The sequence below is a fragment of the Bufo gargarizans genome, chromosome 1 (genome assembly GCF_014858855.1).
Source record: "Bufo gargarizans isolate SCDJY-AF-19 chromosome 1, ASM1485885v1, whole genome shotgun sequence".
Lineage (NCBI taxonomy): Eukaryota > Metazoa > Chordata > Amphibia > Anura > Bufonidae > Bufo > Bufo gargarizans.
This window is the reverse complement of record NC_058080.1, coordinates 282,181,777-282,199,747: the sequence shown is the minus strand read 5'-3', so window position 1 is coordinate 282,199,747 and position 17,971 is coordinate 282,181,777. Positions and strand designations below refer to the sequence as shown.

General features: G+C 47.3%; 1 protein-coding gene across 1 annotated transcript in view; it reads left to right on the top strand.

The window, feature by feature from the left end:
* The first annotated feature begins 11,497 nt into the window (after positions 1–11,497).
* CDS1 (CDP-diacylglycerol synthase 1) overlaps positions 11,498–17,971 on the top strand; it is an 86,294-nt gene continuing 79,820 nt past the window's right edge. The window contains exon 1 of the mRNA XM_044304238.1: positions 11,498–11,899. Within this exon, the coding sequence (XP_044160173.1) occupies positions 11,840–11,899 (60 nt within the window). The 5' untranslated portion in view covers positions 11,498–11,839. The remainder of the gene's footprint in view (positions 11,900–17,971) is intronic.

Genomic DNA, 17,971 nt, shown 5'->3' with positions numbered 1-17,971 from the left:
TGTGTCACTTTTCAGCAAAAGCCTGAAAAAAACTAGAGGAAAACAGGGCAAACTCTCCCCATTGGCGTGTACTTTTGGATGTGTGGTAATGCAAGTAGTGTGCTTTAGGGATGTTTATTCTTCTGCTTTTATGCTTTGCTCAACCAAGTAATGTCAGTTTATATCCCCTTTTTGAAAATATGATTTCCTTTTTAAATTTAAAAGACAACAACATATTTTAACCCCTTCAGGACCCTGCGATTTTCCGTTTTCATTTTTTACACCCTGCCTTCGCGGAGCCATAACTTTTTTATTTTTCCATTCACATGTGGGGTTTGTTTTTGTGGAACAAGTTGTACTTTCTAATGGCAGGATTTAATGTTGCATACAATACAGTGGGAAGCTGGAAAAATAAATCCAAATGGGATGAAATTGGATTTAAAAAAATGCAATTCCACCATAGTTTTATGGGTTTCGTTTTCACGGCATTTCCTATGAGTCAACACTGACCTGTACCTTCATTCTCTGGGTCAGTACAATGACAGTGATGCCACATTTGTATAGATTTTCTTGTGTTTTAAATACAAAAAACTTTGGAATTTTTTTTTTCTTTGAATTGCCATATTCCAACCCCCACATATTGGTTCTGTCTACAGAGCTGAGTGAGGGCTCATTTGGAGGGGGTGGGGTGATCTGTATTTTTACTGTTCTGAAGTCAATACGACTTTCTGATCACTTTTTGTGGTGAAGCGAATTGGTCTTTTTGATTTTCTTCTGTTACAGCATTCCCCGTACAGGATAGGAAGATGAATATGCCTTAGTAATGCTCATTAACAGAGCGCTGCTAAGGGACATTTCTGGGCAAGTTTTCAAAATAAACTATATTACAAAAATAAAAATTGACAGTCATGACAGTTACACTTTAGGCCCAGAATACATACAAGGGGAAGGGGTTAATAGGGTTGATCATGGTGACAGATGCTCTTTAATCCCTTCCCGAACAGCTGCGTTATAGTACGGCGCAGCGGGACATGACTTGCCGGGCAGCGCAGTACTACTACGGCGCGCTGATCAGGTGGGTGCAGATGCTGCGCCCGCCCGATCAGCTGTAACCGTTAGCCGGATCCCTGCTGTATGCGCCTGCATCAGTGAAAACACAGATGCCGGTGCATTAACCCCTTATATGCTGCAGTCAGCGCAGACCGCAAAATAGAAGGGGTTTGCTGCAGGTGAGGGAGCCAATGGTGACAGATGCTCTTTAACCCCTTCCCAACCAGCGCCGTAATAGTACGGCACAGCGGGACGTGACTTGCCGGGCAGCGCAGTACTTTTAAGGCGCGCTGATCGGGCGGGTGCAGATGCAGAAAGGGTTTGCTGTGGGTGAGGGAGCCCATCATGTCCCCACGCTGCTGTGGCGGGGACCCGATGGGTGAGAAGGCAGCCCGATGCCATCAAGAGGCTGCCCAATGCCTTGTACGGCATCGGGACCTGCCTTCTACGGGTGCCCAGGAGATCCAGCCTCAGGCTGGGTCTCCTAGGCAACCTGTTAGTGTATTACTCAGTGTAATACACTAGCAGGCAATGCATTATAATACAGATGTATTGTAATGCACTGCAGAGGGGATCAGACCCCAAAAGTCCGAAATAAAGTAAAAAAAAAAAAAAATAAGTGTTTAATAAAAAAAAGTTAAAGAAGAAAATGACGCCCCTTTCCCCTGATTTTTATATATATATATATATATATATATATATATATATATATATATGTATAAAAAAAAATAATAATAATATGAAAAAACACACATATTAGGTATCACAGTGTCCGTAATGACCGGCTCTATAAATATATCACATGATCTACCCTGTCTGATAAACACCATTAAAAAATGTTTTTTAAAAATGCCAATAAAAGCAATTTTTGTCACCTTACATCACAAAAAGTGCAACACCAAGTGATCAAAAAGGCGTATGTCCCACAAAAAGATACCAATAAAACAGTCACCTCATTCTGCAAAAAATAAGCCCCTACATAACAAAATCGTATTGTTTATTGTGTTAAAGTGAAATAAATAAGGTAGGTATTTCCGCGTCCGTAACAACCAGCTCTATAAAAATATCACATGACCTAACTCCTCACATGAACCGTAAAAAATAAAAACTGTATAAAAAAAAGCCATTTGTCACCTTACATCACAAAAATTGCAACACGAAGCGACCAAAAAGGCATATGCACCCCAAAATAGTAACATTCAAACCGTCATCTCATCCTGCAAAAAATAAGACCCTACCTAAGACAATCGGTTAAAAAATAAAAAAGCTATGGCTCTCAGACTATGGAGACACTAAAACATAATTTTTTTTGTTTCAAAAATGCTATTATTGTGTAAAACTTAAAGGGCTTCTGTCACCCCACTAAAGTGATTTTTTTTTTTTGGGCTGGTGAAATTAGTTATATTGCGATATATCACAATATAATTGTGTTACTTACTTTGATCCAGCAGTTTCTTCAAAAAACGAAGTTTTATCATATGTAAATTCGGTCTCTAACAGCAAGTAGGGCGGCTACTTGCTGCTAGCTGCTGCAGAAATCCGCCCCCTCGTCTTGTTGATTGACAGGGCCAGCCGGGATCTCCTCCTCCGGCCAGCCCTGTCGGCATTTCAAAAATCGCGCGCCTCTGTTGATTCAGTGCAGGCGCTCTGAGATGAGGAGGCTCGTCTCCTCAGCACTCCCTCAGTGCGCCTGCGCCGATGACGTCTTCTATTTCGGTGATGTCATCGGCGCAGGCGCACTGAGGGAGTGCTGAGGAGACGAGCCTCCTCATCTCAGAGCGCCTGCGCCGAATCAACAGAGGCGCGCGATTTTTGAAATGCCGACAGGGCTGGCCGGAGGAGGAGATCCCGGCTGGCCCTGTCAATCAATAAGACGAGGGGGCGGATTTCTGCAGCAGCTAGCAGCAAGTAGCCGCCCTACTTGCTGTTAGAGACCGAATTTACATATGATAAAACTTCGTTTTTTGAAGAAACTGCTGGATCAAAGTAAGTAACACAATTATATTGTGATATATCGCAATATAACTAATTTCACCAGCCCAAAAAAAAAAAATCACTTTAGTGGGGTGACAGAAGCCCTTTAAATAAATAAGAAAAAATATACATATTAGGTATTGCCACATCTGTACCGATCTGTTCTATAAAAAATATTACATGAGCTAACCCATCAGGTGAACGCTGTAAAAATAAATAAATATTAACTGTGCCAAAATTACAAATTTTTGGTCACCTTGTCCCATAAAGTGTAATCATGAATGATCAAAAAAATCATATGTACCCAAAAATGGTACCAATAAAAACGTAAACTCTTCCTGCAAAAAACGAGCCCCTGCACAAGACAATCGGCAGAAAAATAAAAAAAATAAGGCGCTCAGAAAATGGAGACACAAAAACATTTTTTTTTTCAAAAATGATTTATTATGTAAAACTAAAACAAAGAAAGTAGACATATTTGATATAATTGCGTCAGTAACAACCTGCTCTATAAAAATAGCACATGATCTAACCTGTCAGATGAATGTTCTAAAAAATAAAAACGGTGCAAAAACAGGCATTTTTTGGTTACCTTGCCTCACAAAAAAATGTAATATAGAGCAATTAAAAATCATATGTCCCTCAAAAAAGTACCCATAAAAAGGTCACCTTATCCCATAGTTTTCAAAATGGGGTCACTTTTTGGGAGTTTCTACCGTAAGGGTGCATCGGGGGGGGGGGGGGGGGGCTTTAAATGGCACATGGTGTCTAAAAACCAGTCCAGCATAACCTGCCTTCCAAAAACCATATGGCGTTCCTTTCCTTCTGCGCCCTGCCGTGTGCACTTACATCAGTTTACAACCACATATGGGGTGTTTCTGTAAACCGCAGAATCAGGGCAACAAATATTGAGTTTTGTCTGGCTGTTAACCCTTGATGTCTTAAAGAACAAAATTGATTAAAATGGAAAATGTCAAAAAAGTTACATTTTTAAATTTAATATCCATTTTCTTTTAATTCTCGTGGAACAACTAGAGGGTTAAAGTTTGTAAAATCAGTTTTGAGTAACTTGAGGGGTGTAGTTTCTACAACAGGGTCATTTATGGGGGGGTTTACACTATGTAAGCCCCCACAAAGTGACTTCAGACCTGAACTAGTCCTTAAAAAGTGGGTTTTGGAAATTTTCTTGAAAACATTTTAAGAATTGCTTCTAAACTTCTAACGTCCTAAAAAAATTTAATGACATTTACAAAATGATGCCAAAATAAAGTAGACATATGGGGAATGTTAAGTAATAAATATTTTATGAGGTATCACTTTCTGTTTTAAAAGCAGAGAAATTGAAATTTTGAAAACTGCTAATTTGTCAAAATGTTTGGAAAATTTGGGATTTTTTCATAAATAAAAGGCGAAATACAGTACAGACCAAAAGTTTGGACACACCTTCTCATTCAAAGAGTTTTCTTTACTTTCATGACTATGAAAATTGTAGATTCACACTGAAGGCATCAAAACTATGAATTAACACATGTGGAATTATATACATAACAAAAAAGTGTGAAACAACGGAAAATATGTCATATTCTACGTTCTTCAAAGTAGCCACCTTTTGCTTTGATTACTGCTTTGCACACTCTTGGCATTCTCTTGATGAGCTTCAAGAGGTAGTCACCTGAAATGGTTTTCACTTCACAGGTGTGCCCTGTCAGGTTTAATAAGTGGGATTTCTTGCCTTATAAATGGGGTTGGGACCACCAGTTGCGTTGTGGAGAAGTCAGGTGGATACACAGCTGATAGTCCTACTGAATAGACTGTTAGAATTTGAATTATGGCAAGAAAAAAGCAGCTAAGTAAAGAAAAACGAGTGGCCATCATTACTTTAAGAAATTAAGGTCAGTCAGTCCGAAAAATTGGGAAAACGTTGAAAGTGTCCCCAAGTGCAGTCACAAAAACCATCAAGCGCTACAAAGAAACTGGCTCACATGCGGACCGCCCGAGGAAAGAAAGACCAAGAGTAAGCTCTGCTGCGGAGGATAAGTTCATCCGAGTCACCTGCCTCAGAAATCGCAGGTCAACAGCAGCTCAGATTAGAGACTAGGTCAATGCCACACAGAGTTCTAGCAGCAGACACATCTCTAGAACAACTGTTAAGAGGAGACTGTGTGAATAAGGCCTTCATGGTAGAATATCTGCTAGGAAACCACTGCTAAGGACAGGCAACAAGCAGAAGAGACTTGTTTGGGCTAAAGAACACAAGGAATGGACATTAGACCAGTGGAAATCTGTGCTTTGGTCTGATGAGTCCAAATTTGAGATCTTTGGTTCCAACCACCGTGTCTTTGTTCGACGCAGAAAAGGTGAATGGATGGACTCTACATGCCTGGTTCCCACCGTGAAGCATGGAGGAGGAGGTGTGATGGTGTGGGGGTGCTTTGCTGGTGACACTGTTGGGGATTTATTCAAAATTGAAGGCATACTGAACCAGCATGGCTACCACAGCATCTTGTAGCGGCATGCTATTCAATCCGGTTTGCGTTTAGTTGGACCATCATTTATTTTTCAACAGGACAATGACCCCAAACACACCTCCAGGCTGTGTAAGGGCTATTTGACCATGAAAGAGAGTGATGGGGTGCTGCGCCAGATGACCTGGCCTCCACAGTCACCGGACCTGAACCCAATCGAGATGGTTTGGGGTGAGCTGGACCGCAGAGTGAAGGCAAAAGGACCAACAAGTGCTAAGCATCTCTGGGAACTCCTTCAAGACTGTTGGAAGACCATTTCAGGTGACTACCTCTTGAAGCTCATCAAGAGAATGCCAAGAGTGTGCAAAGCAGTAATCAAAGCAAAAGGTGGCTACTTTGAAGAACCTAGAATATGACATATTTTCCGTTGTTTCACACTTTTTTGTTATGAATATAATTCCACATGTGTTCATTCATAGTTTTGATGCCTTCAGTGTGAATCTACAATTTTCATAGTCATGAAAATAAAGAAAACTCTTTGAATAAGAAGGTGTGTCCAAACTTTTGGTCTGTACTAGGGGTGGGCGATATGGCCTAAAATGTATATTGCGATATAATTTTAAGCATGTGCGATATGCAATATATATCGCGATATATTGTTTTCTATATTTGGGGGGGGGGGGGGGCGTGTTTAAACTTTTTTTTTTTTTTTAAACTTTTTATTTAATAACTATTAGCCTCCTTAAGGGCTTGAACCCTTGTCATATTCACCCTAATAGAGCTCTATTAGGGTGAATAGGTCTTTACACTCTCCCTGCTGCCCTGTGCTTTGTGCACGCAACAGCAGGGAGCTGAGTCCCCTCCCCTAAACAGTGCCATCCACAGATTCCCCCTCCCCTAAACGGTGCCATCCACAGATCCCCCCTCCCCTAAACGGTGCCATCCACAGATCCCCCCCCCCTCCCCTAAGGCTGGGTTCACACCTGAGCGTTTTACAGCGCGTTCCTACGCGCTGTAAAACGCTCAACAGGCAAGAACCAATGATTCCCTATGGGAATGGTTCTCACCTGAGCGTTTTACAGCGCGTACGATCGCGCTGTAAACCGCCCGACGCCCCGAGAAGTACAGGAGCTTCTTTGGGGCGTCTTGTCGCGCGTTCCCGTACATAGACTTCCGAGAACGCGGGACAATGGGCGTTCGCTTCTTCAGGAGCCGCGATTGTAAACGCGCAGACAATCGCGCTCCATCCCGTACGCTCAGGTGTGAACGCAGCGTTAACGGTGCCATCCACAGATTCCCCCCCCCCCCCTACGCTCACAGGAATACATTTATAAACTAATCAGTAACTTTAACTTTATTCATTGGTAATCTCTTTACTGTATACCTTACTAGGTCTTAAGCCTAGTGGGAGGAGCAGGCGCGTGACGTCAGTGAGTGAGCGCCGCCCGCACTGCCTGCTGTTACGGAGTTAAGACAGAGTAAGGTATACAGTAAAGAGATCACCAATGAATAAAGTTAAAGTTACTGATTAGTTTTTAAATGTTCTACTGTGAGTGGCGTGACCCTGTATATTCTAACCCCCAGGCAAGCGTCCCTGTCACCATGGGAACGCCTGGGGGTTAGAATATACCATCGGATTTGAGTTTTCACAAGCTCACTGAGATCGTGAAAACTCAATGATTTACTGTCAGTCCCTCCCCTCCTCCTCCTCCTTGGTCATTGGTGGTCAGCGGCAGCCGCGCACAGTGGGGAGGGAGGGACTCTCTCCTTCTCCACTGTGCCCAGTGTGCCGGCTCAGGAGAACATAGTGCGCACAGAGAGCGCGATCATATCGCGGTCCAGCGATATGCACAAATTTATATCGCATATCGCCCACCCCTAGTCTGTACTGTATATCGACTTAAATTTATGACTGTAATGAAGTACAATGTGTCATGAGAAAACAATCTCAGAATGGCTTGGATAAGTAAAGGCGTTTCAAAGTTATTACCACATAAAGTGGGCAGGAAGGTGAAAACTGGCCCGGGGTAGAAAGGGTTAAAGGGTTGTGCAGTGTCATGATATTAATAACCTATCCACAATATCAGACTGACGGGGGACCAACTCCTGGCCGATCAGCTCCTTGAAGAGGCTGTGGCACTCATGCGAGCCCTGCGTCCAATATTTACCTGCATGCCGTCTAGTGAGGAGTAATTACTGCTCATTCGTGTGAACGGGAGACACCGCAGCACAATGTAGACCGCAAGCAGGCAATCAGGGGAAAGGACACAGCGCTCGCACAAGTGCAGCAGCCTCTTCAAACAGCTAAGCGGCCGGGAGTTGGTCTCCCGCCAGCCTGATATTGATGACCTAGTGACTTCTGCCCCCTCCCGGCAGTGCTTGCACTGGTGACCTCTGCCCACTCCCGGCAGTGCTTGCACTGGAGACTTCTGCCCCCTCCTCGCTGTGCTTGCACTGGTGACTTCTGCCCCCTCCTCGCTGTGCTTGCACTGGTGACTTCTGCCCCCTCCTCGCTGTGCTTGCACTGGAGACTTCTGCCCCCTCCTCGCAGTGCTTGCACTGGTGACTTCTGCCCCCTCCTCGCAGTGCTTGCACTGGTGACTTCTGCCCCCTCCTCGCAGTGCTTGCACTGGTGACTTCTGCCCCCTCCTCGCAGTGCTTGCACTGGTGACTTCTGCCCCCTCCTCGCAGTGCTTGCACTGGAGACTTCTGCCCCCTCCTCGCTGTGCTTGCACTGGAGACTTCTGCCCCCTCCTCGCTGTGCTTGCACTGGAGACTTCTGCCCCCTCCTCGCTGTGCTTGCACTGGAGACTTCTGCCCCCTCCTCGCTGTGCAAGCACTGGAGACTTCTGCCCCCTCCTCGCAGTGCTTGCACTGGAGACTTCTGCCCCCTCCTCGCAGTGCTTGCACTGGAGACTTCTGCCCCCTCCTCGCAGTGCTTGCACTGGTGACTTCTGCCCCCTCCTCGCAGTGCTTGCACTGGTGACTTCTGCCCCCTCCTCGCAGTGCTTGCACTGGTGACCTCTGCCCCCTCCTCGCAGTGCTTGCACTGGTGACCTCTGCCCCCTCCTCGCAGTGCTTGCACTGGTGACCTCTGCCCCCTCCTCGCAGTGCTTGCACTGGTGACTTATGCCCCCTCCTCGCAGTGCTTGCACTGGTGACTTATGCCCCCTCCTCCCAGTGCTTGCACTGGTGACTTATGCCCCCTCCTCCCAGTGCTTGCACAGGTGACTTATGCCCCCTCCTCCCAGTGCTTGCACTGGTGACTTATGCCCCCTCCTCCCAGTGCTTGCACAGGTGACTTATGCCCCCTCCTCGCAGTGCTTGCACTGGTGACTTCTGCCCCCTCCTCCCAGTGCTTGCACTGGAGACTTCTGCCCCCTCCTCACTGTGCTTGCACTGGAGACCCCTCCTCGCTGTGCTTGCACTGGAGACTTCTGCCCCCTCCGGGCTGTGCTTGCACTGGAGACTTCTGCCCCCTCCTCGCAGTGCTTGCACTGGAGACTTCTGCCCCCTCCTCGCAGTGCTTGCACTGGAGACTTCTGCCCCCTCCTCGCAGTGCTTGCACTGGAGACTTCTGCCCCCTCCTCACAGTGCTTGCACTGGTGACTTCTGCCCCCTCCTCCCAGTGCTTGCACTGGTGACTTCTGCCCCCTCCTCACTGTGCTTGCACTGGAGACCCCTCCTCGCTGTGCTTGCACTGGAGACTTCTGCCCCCTCCGGGCTGTGCTTGCACTGGAGACTTCTGCCCCCTCCTCGCAGTGCTTGCACTGGAGACTTCTGCCCCCTCCTCGCAGTGCTTGCACTGGAGACTTCTGCCCCCTCCTCGCAGTGCTTGCACTGGAGACTTCTGCCCCCTCCTCACAGTGCTTGCACTGGTGACTTCTGCCCCCTCCTCCCAGTGCTTGCACTGGTGACTTCTGCCCCCTCCTCCCAGTGCTTGCACTGGTGACTTATGCCCCCTCCTCCCAGTGCTTGCACTGGTGACTTATGCCCCCTCCTCGCAGTGCTTGCACTGGCGACTTCTTCCCCCTCCTCGCAGTGCTTGCACTGGAGACTTCTGCCCCCTCCGGGCTGTGCTTGCACTGGTGACTTATGCTCCCTCCTCGCAGTGCTTGCACTGGTGACTTATGCTCCCTCCTCGCAGTGCTTGCACTGGTGACTTATGCTTCCTCCTCGCAGTGCTTGCACTGGAGACTTCTGCCCCCTCCTCGCAGTGCTTGCACTGGAGACTTCTGCCCCTCCCAGCAGTGCTTGCACTGGTGACTTCTGCCCCCTCCTCGCAGTGCTTGCACTGGTGACTTCTGCCCCCTCCTCGCAGTGCTTGCACTGGTGACTTCTGCCCCTCCCAGCAGTGCTTGCACTGGTGACTTCTGCCCCCTCCTCGCAGTGCTTGCACTGGTGACTTCTGCCCCCTCCCAGCAGTGCTTGCACTGGCGACTTCTGCCCCCTCCCAGCAGTGCTTGCACTGGCGACTTCTTCCCCTCCCAGCAGTCTTTGCACTGGTGACTTCTGCCCCCTCCTCGCAGTGCTTGCACTGGTGACTTATGCCCCCTCCCAGCAGTGCTTGCACTGGCGACTTCTTCCCCTCCCAGCAGTCTTTGCACTGGTGACTTCTGCCCCCTCCTCGCAGTGCTTGCACTGGTGACTTATGCCCCCTCCTCACAGTGCTTGCACTGGTGACTTATGCCCCCTCCTCGCAGTGCTTGCACTGGAGACTTATGCCCCCTCCTCGCAGTGCTTGCACTGGAGACTTCTTCCCCCTCCTCGCAGTGCTTGCACTGGAGACTTCTGCCCCCTCCTCGCAGTGCTTGCACTGGAGACTTCTGCCCCCTCCTCGCAGTGCTTGCACTGGAGACTTCTGCCCCCTCCCCGCAGTGCTTGCACTGGAGACTTCTGCCCCCTCCTCGCAGTGCTTGCACTGGAGACTTCTGCCCCCTCCTCGCAGTGCTTGCACTGGGGACTTCTGCCCCCTCCTCGCAGTGCTTGCACTGGTGACCTCTGCCCCCTCCTCGCAGTGCTTGCACAGGTGACTTCTGCCCCCTCCTCGCAGTGCTTGCACTAGTGACTTATGCCCCCTCCTCCCAGTGCTTGCACTGGAGACTTCTGCCCCCTCCTCACTGTGCTTACACTGGAGACTTCTGCCCCCTCCTCGCTGTGCTTGCACTGGAGACTTCTGCCCCCTCCGGGCTGTGCTTGCACTGGAGACTTCTGCCCCCTCCTCGCAGTGCTTGCACTGGAGACTTCTGCCCCCTCCTCGCAGTGCTTGCACTGGAGACTTCGCCCCCTCCTCGCAGTGCTTGCACTGGTGACTTCTGCCCCCTCCTCGCAGTGCTTGCACTGGTGACTTATGCCCCCTCCTCCCAGTGCTTGCACTGGCGACTTCTTCCCCCTCCTCGCAGTGCTTGCACTGGAGACTTCTGCCCCCTCCTCGCTGTGCTTGCACTGGTGACTTATGCCCCCTCCTCGCAGTGCTTGCACTGGTGACTTCTGCCCCCTCCTCGCAGTGCTTGCACTGGTGACTTCTGCCCCCTCCTCGCAGTGCTTGCACTGGTGACTTCTGCCCCCTCCTCGCAGTGCTTGCACTGGTGACTTCTGCCCCCTCCTCGCAGTGCTTGCACTGGTGACTTCTGCCCCCTCCTCGCAGTGCTTGCACTGAAGACTTCTGCCCCCTCCCAGCAGTGCTTGCACTGGCGACTTCTTCCCCTCCCAGCAGTCTTTGCTCTGGTGACTTCGGCCCCCTCCCAGCAGTGCTTGCACTGGCGACTTCTTCCCCTCCCAGCAGTCTTTGCTCTGGTGACTTCTGCCCCCTCCTCGCTGTGCTTGCACTGGCGACTTCTTCCCCTCCCAGCAGTCTTTGCTCTGGTGACTTCGGCCCCCTCCCAGCAGTGCTTGCACTGGCGACTTCTTCCCCTCCCAGCAGTCTTTGCTCTGGTGACTTCTGCCCCCTCCTCGCTGTGCTTGCACTGGCGACTTCTTCCCCTCCCAGCAGTCTTTGCTCTGGTGACTTCGGCCCCCTGCCGGCTGTGTGTGGTACAGTCCCGTCTGGTTTGTTTTGCTCGCCTACTACTTGAATGGTGCTCGGTGTGCTCTCCTCGGTATCCCCGCCCTGCTGTCAGGAGTGGAGGCGGAAGGAGGGGTAAAGTGCACGGGCGGCAGCACCTCAGTCACCTGGTAACAAGCGACAGTGACGCCGCTTATTCCCTCCCGCTCACCTCCCGGGAAGAGAGTCCCGAGCCCCATAGAGGGGAGGCTGCAGCTCTCGAGCGTCTCCAGTGGCATGCTTCCGGGTGCAGCGCGGACCGCCTTGTCAGCCTGCAGATCCATCTGAGCTCTTCTATCCGCTTACCTGCACCTCATCCGCGCGAGACATGGCCGCGCTCCGGAGAAGAGGGGCCGCTGGAGAGGCCGAGCGCGACCACAGTGACCGGGTAAGTGAGCCCTGCATTCCACCTCCCCGCCCGTCACTGGCCTTGGCCTCATTCTGTCACCGTGCACTCGCCTGACACATAAAGTTTATTCATGAAAACTAGCAAAAGAAAAAAGGAAAAAAAAAAAAAAGACATCGCTGTTGCCTGTAGCAACCAATCAGCTTATCTATCACTCCAGGAAGCCGCCTCCTTGGTTGCAACAAGGAAATGCTGCATTTGACCTTTCCACTAGTTCCACATACCTGTGTTGTGGTTACACTTCTGGAGTTGGCTGTGTTCACACCTTGTGTTTATAAAGGAAGCCATGCTGCTTTGTTGGGTCCTTACTGCAGTACCATTGTCCTGTCAGAGCTGACGCAATGGGGGGTCTGGAGATAAATGTGAACAGGACCATAGAGAACCAGCAAAGGGCAGGTTGAATTGAGCACAGTTTAGAAAAACAGCACCATTCCTCTGCATGTGTTGTCTCTGGTATTGCAGCTTGGTTCCATTGGAGTCAATGGTGCAGGGCTGCAGTACTGCACACAATCTGTGGACAGGGGTGGTGCTGTTTTTGAAAAACAAAGAAAAACCAGCCATGTTTTTTTAACACTGGACAACCGCTTTAAGGATACAACCGCACTGTCCAGTCGTGTGGTGCTTGTGACACGGCCGGTAAAAAGGGCCTATGGTCTCAGCGGGCTCTAATTAGACTAATGAAGGATTGCTCGTTTCTTGCTAATCGTGAGTTTCATCCTGCTAAGGCCTCATTCACACATACGTGGATTTTCACGGAAACCCTGCCTGCCTTCCTTCCTGCTGAGGTTATGGCGCCATTGGTTGCTATGACGCTGTGCGCTTCGTGCCCCCCACTGCTGTACAGTAATACACTCGTATAGATCAGGGTATTATTGTACAGCGGTGGCAGCACGAAGCGCACAGCGTCATAGCAACCAATGGCACAGGAAGCAAGGCAGGGTTTTCACGGACCGTGGTCTGTGAAAATCCACGTATGTGTGAATGAGGCCTAAAAAAATGATCTTTCCTTAGTCACAGATCCGTTCGTATAATATGAAGTCCTCTACTTCACAGATCACACAGAGATGTGGTACTTTATAGTGAGCGATTAATGTGCAAGAGTGCGAACATCACTCTGTGTAATAAGTCGAAACATCTTTGCTCTATAATCGTTATCTGCTGGTCTAATACCAGCAACTGTTCTAAAACTACAACTCCCAGAATCCTCCTTTCACTCCAATGAGAGTTACAAGAACAGCCGAGTAACTGTGCATGCTGGGAGTTGTAGTTTCACAGCAGCTGGCGTGCCGAAGTTCGCTGATCCCTGATTTAGAGGGGATGTAAAAGTTAGGTTCTCTGTATCCCTTTAGCACTCCATGATGGAGGCAGCTACACGTCGCCATACCGTAAGCAGACTGCCATTGCATAAAACGATACCAGGCGGCATACTTTCTTTGGAGTCTGTGCTTATGTTTGCCTATAACGTAGCCTTCCATTGGAAAACTTCCAGACGTACACCACCCACGGCATGCACAGGGTAACATAGGACTCTTGGCTGCCCTCATCTCTGCCCCGTCATCTGCAGATAGGGCTCTCATTGATAAGATCTGGTTGTCACAGAAAGGAAACGGTGATCGGAGGCGGCACGAGCATAATGTGGCCCAGTGATTGGCAGTTGTCAGATGCCCCTACAAGGAGCGATGTTGTAGTGACCGGTGTTTAAAGTCTGATCATCCTTAGCCCCGTTCCCAGTTATGTGGCATCATTTTACATCAGAATCCTATGAGGAACACACAACTTTTCACACTTGTTCCTATAAAATGGTGTAGTGCAAGGCTGGAAAAATCCAGGTCGCCGGGGCGGAAAGTTTAGTCGGCATCCCTGCAGTCCTCCCAGACATTCAGTGTGGTGGAGTCTTCCTTTCTACCAAACATGTGGGAAAGGTGGTGCTACTACTGAGCGGAAGGCTGAGGGACCTACTACTACTACTACTACTACTACTACTAGCATTTCACCGAGGGGTGTATTTTTTACGTCTGTCTATATACCACTCTTTGTAATGACACCAGTCAGGATTGTTCCTAGCCCTGCCTGCTGCTATGTTTGGGTTAAGGGCATGAGGTTGGCCCCAATGTCCTGGACATGTAAAAACCTAAGAGAAGAATTAGGATGTACCGTAATAAAATGAGTACTGTATTACTCACCCGGAAAAGCTGCTGGTGATCCGGTGTTCTTGTCGGTCTCTGTGCTGCAGTGATGACATTGCAGGACCTGGCTGCTGCTGGAATTGCTGATTTATTTTATTTTATTTTCCCCATTTACCCACCCTCCCAAAAAAGAGTTAGGCTAGGAAAAAACCACGACAAAACGCACGGATTACATGCAGTTTCTGCTGCGGAAAAGCCAGCAGATTTTACCCTCTCCATTGAGAAGGGTGAAATCTGCAGGAGAAATCTGCTGTATAAATTAACATGCGGCAGATTTCAAATACGTAATACCGCTCTGCGTGTGGATGGAAATCCTCTCTTTGCTGGCACTGTACAACGCTGTGGATTTTTTACATAGTTTCATAGGTAACATGGTTGAAAAAAAGACATAAGTCCATCAAGTTCAACCAAGGGATAGGTGGGGACGCGAATCCCAGAAGGAAGTGAGACTCAGATTTCTACACATTTTCATTTACTTTTAAGAATTCGTCTAAACCCTTTTTGAAACTGTCCACTGTTCCTGCTGTGACCACGTCCTGAGGAAGTCTATTCCACAGCTTCACAGTTCTTACAGTAAAGAAGCTTTGACGCTTCTGGAGAACTGCCCCCTTGTCTTATGAGGGCATTTTTCATGGAACAGTTTTTCACCGTATTTTTTGTACGGCCCATTTATATATTTGTATAGGTTAATCATGTCCCCCCTTAGACGTCTCTTCTCAAGACCAAATAAATTAAATTATTTTAATCTTTCTTCATAACTAAGCCCCTCCATGCCCCTTATCAGTTTAGTCGCTCTCCTCTGTACTTTTTCCAGCTGCAGTGCATCCTTTCTATGGCCTGGTGCCCAGAACTGAACTGCATATTCCAGATGAGGCCGCACCAACGCTTTGTAAAGTGGTAATTACATCCCTGCTCCTTATCAATTTAGTCGCTCTCCTTTGTAATCTCTCCAATTTCCCTACAAAAATCCACATTCAGTGACTTGTGACCCCAGCCTTATAGATATCCAAAATTAATCAAGCCTTCTCGGTGAGATTGTTTGTTTGTAGGCCAGAACGGTACCACTGAAAAAATATAACTGGTCCTGCTAAAAAAATAAAAAGCCCTTATGAAGCTACGTGAACAAAAAACAACGTTGTGGCTCTTGGAATATAGTGGTGCAATTTAAATAATTATTATTTATTTTTTATGAAAAATGCCTTTATTGTGCTAAATAGGGATGAGCGAATGTTTAATCCAAAGTCAATTCGCATAAAACTTTGTTTCATTCTGTACGGGTCTCCCGCTCCGTACAGTATTAGAATGTATTGGCTCTGGTGAGCCGAAGTTATTACTTTGGAAAGTCTCATGAGACTTTGTGTTATAACTTTGGGAATAGATTTTTACTGTAAAAAACCTTGATACAGAACTCTGGTTCGGTTCCAAGGTAAACAAAAAATAACATGGTGCAATATATATAATATATATATATATATATATATATATATCATTTTTTATTTATTTTTTATAAAAAAATTATTGTACTAAATAGGGAGGAGCGAGTCGACTACCCAAGTTCGCTCCGTACAGTATTAAAATGAAGTTCTATGCGAATCGGCTTCAGATGAAGCATCCGAAGTACATTCGCTCATCCCTAGTGCTAAAGTAGTGAACTAAATAAAATAAAAAAACACTGAAGGAGATTTATCAAACTGGTGTAAAGTAGAACTGGCTTAGTTTCTCATAGCAACCTATCAGATTCCACCTTTCATTTTTCACATCTTCTTTGCAAAATTAAAGGTGGGATCTGATTGGTTGCTATGGGAAACTAAGCCAGTTCTACTTTAAACCACTATATATACCTGGTATAGTATTGACATAAATCTAGGATGCTGTAGAATAAATTTTAAAGGGTAACTGTCATATTTTTTTTATTTTTTATTTGCTAGTTTATTACTGATAGGCATGTATACCTGAGTTAGTCTGTTAATGATTGTCAAAAGATCTGTAATTACCTTATAATAACAGCTTTCATTAATGTCTCCTGTCCCTTTCCACTGCTCCCTTAAAAGACCTTTGCTATGGCGGCTCATCTGTCTCCGGCTAGGAAGACAGAGGGGCGGTCCTTCACACTGCATTCCTGCATTAGGCTTCAGAGTGAGGAGGCGTGTCTCTCAGTAAACCAATCTGATTGGCTGCAGGAAGCTGCTGGCTATAGCAAGTTTGTATGTCACCTGAGGGAATGCAGTTTTGGCCTCAGAGAACTGGCAAAGGAGCCATCTTGAAAAGGTACTCACCATGTAGGATTCAAAACAGCCGTAACTAAGGGGAAAACTCAAGGAAAATAGTGGTAAGTGAAGAAACTAAAGATTGCTTTATGCATAGTGCTGCAGCAGCAGTAACATATGCTAACATAGATTTTTTTTGATGAAAACATGACAGTTATCCTTTAAATGTATGCTGTGTGTTGGTGGCAATGACTGGCTTAAAGGGGTTGTCTAGGATTTTGATATTGATGGCCTATCCTCAAGATAAGGGCTGTTTTATACGAGCAAGTTTTCGGTATGAATGCGATGCGTGTAGCGAACATATGGCATCTGGGCTGAATCCTGACCCATTCTTTTCATTGGCTCTGTGTACATGTTTTTCACACATCATCTTTGCGTTCAGGAAAATCGCAGCATGTTCTATATTGTACGTTTTTCAAACAGCTCTGGCTCCATAGAAGTGAATGGGGCTTGTGTGAAAAACGGAAGGCATCCAGATACAATGTGTTTATCCCTGATGAGTGCTACGAGATGTAGATTGTTTTTCTTCATGCTTGTAAAAAAAAACGCCTTCAATGTGGACAAAAACAAACAAACGCTGATCGCAGAATAAACTGATTGAACTTGTGTGTAAAACCATCATTTTTTTCCTGAACAGATCCTGACAAATCCGTGTCACTCGTGTGAAAGAAGTTGCATGTGCGAAATGAATGGGGTTGAGCTGCGATACCAAGCACAACCACTATCAAATGGGCAGCGCTGTGCGCAGAGAGAAGGCCGTGACGCTCACAGGCGCCTTCTCAAACAGCAGATTGGCTGGGGTCCTGGGACTCCCACTGATCAGATACAGAGGATACGTCATAGTAACATATCGTATTTTTTGCTTTATAAGACGCACCTAGTTTTCAGAGGAGGAAAATGGGGGGGAAAAATAATTTGAACTAAAAGGTGGGATAAAACATTTTAATAAAATAGCATGTAATGTGTAGACATTACCAAACAGCTAACAGCAGCATTAGGAAACATTATTACTGTAATTAACGGTAACAGATGAGGAAAGATTTAGAACAGTTTCTTCCTTCACTGACTGCCATGAAGACTTCACCCACTCGCAGACTTGGGTGATAGTGGGCCTTTTCATCCGTCCACTGGGTGTACGATCGGGATTCCCAGCAGCCATCCACTTATTTCACTCCTCTCTCCTAAAAAAAACCTTGAATGGCTTGTTGCGTGACACATCCAAAAGGCTGCAGCTGGCTGGTAAGCCCCCCAGGAATCACCGCTAGATGAGTGTTCACATCCCTGAACCCCTTTTTTGTGGGTTCACTGATATGTGCCCTAAACTGGTCAAGCACAAGTAGGGCCGGTTTCTTCAGAAGCCCTCCAGGGAGTTTGGACCACACTTTGTCAACCCATATTCTCATTCCATTTTCGTCTATCCACCCTTTGTCGTGTACATGCACTACGCCTCTTGGAATCGCCTCTTTTGGCATGTTCTTCCTCTTGAAAATCACCAGTTTGGTCCAGTCTGTGCAGCAGGACAACACAAACGTGTAATGGGTTTTCTCTTGTCCTGAGGTCTTCACCATTACGTTTTTTTGCGCCTCTCACATCAACGGTCC